Source organism: Triticum aestivum, chromosome 3D (genome assembly GCF_018294505.1).
Source record: "Triticum aestivum cultivar Chinese Spring chromosome 3D, IWGSC CS RefSeq v2.1, whole genome shotgun sequence".
NCBI classification, from domain to species: Eukaryota; Viridiplantae; Streptophyta; class Magnoliopsida; order Poales; family Poaceae; genus Triticum; species Triticum aestivum.
In genome coordinates, this window is record NC_057802.1 from 559094421 (window position 1) to 559102054 (window position 7634).

The 7634-nt window shown below is 47.4% G+C and overlaps 1 protein-coding gene across 1 annotated transcript; it reads left to right on the top strand.

Annotated features, from left to right (window-relative positions):
• The first annotated feature begins 3730 nt into the window (after positions 1-3730).
• LOC123075417 (uncharacterized) lies at positions 3731-6835 on the top strand. Its single transcript, XM_044498025.1, has 2 exons — positions 3731-4948; positions 6566-6835. Exons 1-2 carry the CDS (start codon positions 3756-3758, stop codon positions 6576-6578), a joined length of 1206 nt encoding a protein of 401 aa, XP_044353960.1. The 5' UTR covers positions 3731-3755; the 3' UTR covers positions 6579-6835.
• The last annotated feature ends 799 nt before the right edge of the window (positions 6836-7634 follow it).

A 7634-nucleotide genomic window follows, 5' to 3' on the forward strand; every position in this document is an offset into this window, starting at 1 on the left:
GTCTTCACTGAAACACTGGTATATCGAAACAGTAATTGGAACAGAGGACACAATGGGCCCTCGAGATCTGGTGGGGGATTGCTGAAATTTGAGATGGGCTCTAGGCCCATATAACAATTTCTAAAAAATCTCTAAGGGCCCATGTGGGTTATATGGCACTAGGTGTAGTGGGAAGTTTAGTCCCACCCCGGAAGTGGAAGAGGAGTTGGACCTCCTTATAAGGGTTTCTCTTCTACATGCTATTGGAGCTTGAGAAGAGAAGAGGCCCTCGTGCACTCCTCCTCCGCCGCCCGCCTCGTCACGACGCGCCGCAGGTTGCGGGATTGAGCCGAGCCGAGCTCACACCTACGCACTTATTTTTGCCAGTCACTAACGAAGAGTTCTCTGACAGCTGGGCCACGATATAAGACGTCGGATCGTGGGCTGTCACGGACTCGGACGTGGGTCGAGCCCACGTCTCTCCACGCGGCTGCGCCTATATAAGTGTGCGGTGTCTCCTAACCCTAGCCGTCACGAACAGATCACATCTGCTCACGCGCACGCCCACCGTCGTTCCTTTGCTGCTGCCGCCGCCGGTGACTCCATCCCGTCCGCCGCGTACACGTTCGACGGGAGAGCAGGTCTCCGAAACCCCGTCTCTCCGGTTCCTGTACGGGAGAGAGACGAATAGGTTTTTGGAAAGCGACTACGCGACTGCTCGCTGTTTGTCTACTTCCTCTACGTCCACGTCGCCCTCATCATCACCATGTCCACCGACCCCGAACGTGCCACCGCCGAGAAAGCTGAAGCCGACAAGAAGGCCGCCGAGGACGCCGCTGCTGCCACCAACGCCGCGGCCTCTGTATGGCCTACTGGAGGGTATAACTTGTTTATCCCGCTCCTACTATTTTCTATTTTAGTCATGCTAGCGTTATACGTAGATCTTTCTGCAATTAGCGTAGTATGTGCTTGCTTGACTGAATATCAGTATGCATTTATTTTGTGTCAATGCCATGCTAATGATTTACTCGTGGATTAATTTAATCGAGAAATTGCCTATTTACTCAACAGAACCAGACCAACTATATAAGAGAACAACGCTGCAAACGGGATTGATCAAGCGAGTGGGTGACGGCTCAACAATCTCTATATGGGACGATCAATGGATTCCCAACACGGCCACATTGAAGCCGATGGGCAGAATAGGAAATGAGCCAGTGACTCATGTATTGGATCTCCTTGATCCACACGGGCGGTGGGACGTCGAGGCAGTAAGGAGGAATTTCTTTCGCACCGGACGCAGCCGCTATACTGAATATTTCGCTACGGTGTTCGGCGTGGAAGACACTTTGAGCTGGGCATTAGAAAGATCAGGTAAATATTCCGTCAAAACAGCATACCGTGCTCTTGTCACTCATAGTAAGCATTGTACTCGAGAGGAAGGAGCGACCGCAGGGACTTCATTGTCAGATGTTCACCTTTGGCCTGCTCTATTGAAACTCAAGGTTAAACCGAGAGTTCGGCTATTTTGGTGGAGAGTTCTTTGAGGAATCCTCCCTGACTATGTTACATTGAAGCATCGCCACATTAGGCGTATTGAAAGCTGTGATCTTTGCGAAGCAATGGATGAAAACATGATGCATGCCCATGTGTCCTGTTCCCATGCTAGGAGGGTGTGTTTGGTAGCAGTTCTCGCCATAGTATTGTTGTTCCCCCTTGAGACATGCTGAGTACATGTATTTGATGTTATTTAGTAGCGGTGTATCTGCTAAGACATGCTGAGCCGAGACTTTGTTTGGCAGCCTGCATGTGTTTATACTTCAGACATGTTGAACAATTTTGAATTTCGAATAACTTTTTTTGAATGGTGAACAAAATTTGAAAAACATGGGAAAAATTCACACACATTTGGAATTCCGATTTTTTGATTTTTTTTGAAAAACTAACGAAATTTGAAATTCTGAACATTTTTTTTGAAATTCTGAATGTTTTTGAGAATTTAAATAAATTTTGAAATACTGAATATTTTTGAGAATTTTAAAAACTTTTAAAATTCCAAACATTTTTTGAAACTTAAATAAAATTTGAAATTCTAATTTTTTTGAGAATTTAAACAAAATTTAAAATTCTAAACATTTTTTGAGGGTCAGGAAGAGCATGATTGCCTCCATGCACCCTATCTGGGGTCCTCAACTCAACATGGCCGAAAGGCCTTTTTTGCATGAGATGGGCATGGTTGAGGTGAGTCCATACACCCTGCCAAACGGTCAAAAGTGGGTTATGTAGGGAACTTTTGAGCTCATGCACCATATGGACTGCACTGCCGGGATCTAGTCCGTGTGCATGAGGACACGGGAGCGGAGCCGAGCGTTGTTCCAAGTCGCCGTCGGGGAGGAAGACGTGGAGGCCAGAGGTGGGCTGTACCGCCTTGATCCTTCCTGTGCCGCATCGCCGCGCGCTGCTCGCTCTAGATCGAGAGGTGGGGGATGAATGGATGGGAGAGAGAGAGAGCAGGATAGGAGAGATTGCGGATCAGGATGGGAGGTGACAGTGGTGGCGGCAACCTAGGGGATGGGGGAAAGGATTTTAGGGTTTGGGACGGTGGAGTACTGGAGTTAGATGGGCTCCCTCGAAAAATTTGAACCCCCGCGCTAGTGAATTCAATTTTTTCTTCCGCGCGCGGGCTCTCCCGAGACCGTTTGGGCTTTCATTTTTTCTTTCTCTGGGGCAGCTGTTAATGTGCCAATCGATGACGTTTTCGGAGAACGTCATCAGAAATCCATCACAGATTAACAGATTTCTTGTAGTGCTACCAAACACACCCTATTGGATGGCGACAAGAGATGTCGTGAATGTCATCTACCTCGCCTCCACCCGGATACATGGACTCGGGATATTGTGCTTGATCAAAGGTTTGCTGATAAGGATAGATGCAGAATCCTTACGGTGATGCATATTATCTGGACAGCTCGCAACAGATGGACACATGAATAGGAGCCCTTTGATACGGTTCATGCGGTCAAGAGGGTAAAAGATGATCTGCCAGTAGTGGACAAGCCTTTAGATGGACGACGTGTGCATCAAGGATAGTGCTGGAAACCATTTGATCCAGGTTGGGAAAAGATCAATACTATTGACGCCATTGATTCCATTCTCATAATGGAGGTGGAGGAGGTAAAATCAGACCACACCTTTATTTCTAAGGAGCCTGAAGTAAACCTTTTCTAGGAGTCACCGGTATGTTTATAACTGAAGTACTGGCTTTGCGATAAGGTGTAGTATTCGCGCAACTGAGGGGGTCCTTGCATGTGATAATGAAAGGGATTGTTTCGAGGTTGTCAACCTCTGGTCTTCGTGGCACAATGATCATTCACTGTGGCGCCTATTTTCAATGAGGGAAGCCAACACTCCGACTGATTTATGTGCTAAGCACGCTACTAGTCTTACAAGCACCGATTGGTGAACTGATGAAAGTTCGGGGTTCATTGTTAGAACCCTTGTGACCGATTGTAACCAAACTTCTATTAAGCAATAAAGATCCCCGAGTTTTGAGTCAAAATCAAAATGTGTGCATCTATTGATCTATAAGAAAACAAGAACCGATAGCTTGATTTGTTACTCATATTACGGGCTTGATGGGCCCTCGTTTTTAGTTCGGGCTGGACTCGGATGGGCCAGGGCTAGGAGCCCAGCAAAGAGGAGGCAATCTCGGATCTTATTCACTCCATCGTCGATCTGCCTCGATCCCCTTTCTACCCAAACCCTGAAGCCCCGGAATGGAGGGCCAGACGCCGCCGGACAGTATGCAAGGCGAGGCGCGGCCGCCGCCGGCGTATGTATCCAAGGTGCTTGAAGACGACAACCTCCTGACGGAGATCATCGTCCGCGTCGGGTTCCCCACCAGCCTGGTCCGCGCCGCCTGCGTCTGCAGGCGCTGGCTCAGCCACGCCTCCGACCGCGCATTCCTCCGCCGTTTCCGCGAGCTCCACCCGCCAAGACTCCTCGGCTTCTACCTCGCGCAAGGCTATCCGTACGACGCCGCACGCTTCTTCCCGATGCTGCCTCAGCCCCCGGAGCTCGCTGCCGTCATCCGCCGCACAAACTTCTCCAAAAAAGAAGGGGGTACCATGGTGGGCTGCTCGAACGGCAGCGTCCTCACCCGCCGCATGAACTTCAGCGTCCTCAGCCTCACCAACAGCGTCCTCGCCTACGAGCTTGTATTTGCAGTGCACAGCCCACTGTGCTATGACTATGACCGTGGTATGGCCATCCTCCCAGGATTACAGTTCACAATGCCCTGTTTGTACAATTGGGCACAACTCTTCTCCAAAGAAGAAGGGGATGGCTCGTCCTACTTTTATGTCACCGTGGAGGATACCATGGAACCTAAGGTGAATGTTTATATGTTGCAAACTGGTGATGATGCCTGGCAGAAACATCTCACCTTGGGGTCAGATCGCCTCCTGCATCCACAATCTAGTCCTAAAGGCGTACTTGTTGACAGCAAAATCTATTTTGCGACCAACAATGCAATTGTTGTCCTAGATTTGACATCCTCAATATTATCGGCAATTCAGCTCCCACACGGGGTGGGTTTTGACCTAGGCACCACCATGTTGTCGCGGGTCGATGATGGTTCTGGTGTATATCTCATCCATATCAAGGAGCTTCAACTTCATATCTGGCTCCACAATGGGGACAATTGGTTGCTGGTGGACACCATTTGCTTGAGCGAAACATGTGCTGGTTTGCTTGAGGATGAGCCTACTGCTGATATCCGGATAAACCATGTGGGGGACTATAATGGGTTTGTATTCTTGGAGATGGGTCGATCCGCACACTACTTGGATGTCAGGCGCAGGACGTTGTGTAAAGTGTACGAGATGACAACAGAGGAGAAATATTTGGGTGATATCTATCCTTTAATGATGACCTGGGCTCCCTTTTTCCCTACTGTCCGTCCTGCAAGGTTTGCCTTTTAACCTTTTGGTGATCTGTATAGTGTACTTGTAGAGTTTACATAGTTTTGCAATGTGCATTGTGCATCTCACTGTTTAGTATAGCCGTGGAGTGCTGTTACATATGTGATTGATTCTTTAGATCAAACAATACTAGTTCTGAGGTAATTTGAAATCACTTCTGTATTGATTCCTTAGGCCTTTTTGACAATACTAGTTAAGCAAGATTAGTGAATGCTTGACGTAAGATGATTTGAAATCACCTCTGTATTGACTTACTGGGACATCTAACACTTGAGGCGGCATTAGTGAATGATTGATGTAAGATGATTTGAAATCACTTGTATGCCGAGGAATATTGCAAGGTGTCTACTTGTGGTCATAGTAGGGTACCCTTGCGTGTGGTTTTCGGTGTGTAATGGGTCCGTTGCAAATGATGTTGTGGATAGATAAGCGAAAAAAGAGAAGTAGGAGTTAAGGAGGGATGCAGGTTTGTTTCCTAGTCACTAAAAGATTACAGAAGTCCCCCTTTAGATATGCTACCATGGTGGATCCATGATTGACATTTACTTCCCTGGTGCTACTCGGACAGCTAAATATATCCGAATCCAACTATCGCACGTATACTGTCAGTCTGTCACCCTTAATAGGTTTCAGCGAAGCTAGTCATATTTCTATGGGCTCAATATTAGTTGCAAAATTAACATGATAGTGTCGATGGTTCTTGTCGTTTGCTAGACGTATACTGAAGTACTAGTATCAGACTATGGCAGACCACTCAATGGAATAATTACTTTTGTTCAACCTTGTGCTGTTTCCAGAAGTCAATCTTCATGAACATAATAACAATTTGTAGTCTTACACTTTACTGAACTATCAGTGCAGAATTGCAAATTGGACCTGCAAATGTAGCATTAAACATCATGTATAAGAGGATGAAGAGCTGAAAGATGCCTAATTTAACCTTGTTATCTGTTATAGTGTTGACCATTATGTTTTCTTGCACAAAAATAGACAGAGACCCATCAAGCATGGAATTTTAGCTTCCCATTTTCTTAATATAATCATGGTGTGCTTTTGTACAGCCTACTTCTCAACTGTAAAGCTCAAGCTATGTAATGAGATTGCTAATGCTTGGTTTGTCCCCACGAATGTTTCCTAGTGGATCGTATGTTCTTTTTCTCAAACGCAAGTGGTAGGTTTTTACGCTGTTGCTCTTGAGTTTATTCATGATTTGTGATCCAGATATATCGCGGTAATATTTTTTTTTTCCTTTTATATGACATTGCTAGTCCAAGCTAACAGTGGCTAGTTTATGTTTGTGTGGAATTTCTCCTTCTGTAACCAGAGTTTTGGTTTGTTGGAATACAAACTATAAAATGAAAATATGTGTGACTGGGGTATGAATACGAAGGCATTTAACCTTTATTGCTGTAGCCTTTGGAAACAAAAACTGCATTGCTTGACCAAATTCACCACTTTAATTTATTAAGCGCGCTAAACATTTAAGGATTGTTGGACTAGCCACTTGTTTTGTTAGCTCATCTGATATTTTTTATGCTTAAAGTGGTTTTACGCTGATGCTCAGTAACCTTCATCTGGATACTTCCTCTGTTTCTCTGAAACAGGAATGCCACGTGAAGGGATACGAGGAAGCTTTTGGATGGCTTCTGACTAATCCTTAAATTTTAGCCGCAGTCTGTCTAATCTACATGGCACATGTGCTGGATCTGTAATTCTTGTCGTGGTTTTAGTTCCAATTTTATTGTACTTGTAGAGAGGGATGAACCAAAAGCAGTTGCCAGTAGGCTCACGTGAGTGCATCGGTTTTTTTTTTGAGTGGTAGTGAATGCATCATGTAAGAGTGGCAATTGTGTATAAGTTTCTGAATGGGCTGACACTATTCACACGACCGAAAGCTGTTCTCGGGTGCTCGACGGCCGTACGTCGGCGGCGGCTCGCTGGTGCTCATCCGCACAGCTGACCGCCTATGGACCTCGCCGTCGTGTCGACACCGTTGTAGAGCTTGTCGGGCATCAGCCCGCCATCGCCGAACTGACAAGTTGCGGCATGTCTCGAGGCATCCCGTTATATGGGTTGTACGGGCCATAGGATCTCATCAGCCTGAACGGGCCGTAGGATCATGGATGCAAGGCCATGGGCGAATCTCACGGCTACCCGCTCATCGTTATCGATGCAACCATTGATGCTATAGAACAGGCGAACAGCAGAAGCGTACGATGGCAAGAGACTGGATTATGAAGTGGTGAAGAAGTTGGTGGCCCGTCCGTTAAAAGATAGAGCTGGTTGGAAATCTCGTGGACCCCAAGAACTAAAAAGAAGACAAAGGGGTTGGCTTATTAGAGCATCTCCAGCCGTTGTGCCTCCCCACAAGCGATTTTTGCGCCGGATGAATGTTTATCGGCACTAATTTTGGTCTTGGGCAGAAAAGTTTCCCAGTAGTTGGAGCCCCAGGCGCGCCCCGTCGCTCGCCCGCCTGGCCGCCTCACTGGCTCGTCGTGCCGGCCGCCGCAGCTCGCTCACCCGCCGCTGCAGCGCTCGTCGCGCGCGCCCACATGCCCGCGTCTGCGCCCGCTCGCCTGCCCTGCTGCGTCCGTGGCCGCCAGCCGCGAGGAAGCCATTGTTGCCAGCCACGAGAGTTCAGCCAGGAGGAAGCCATTGTTGCCAAGCTGCTCC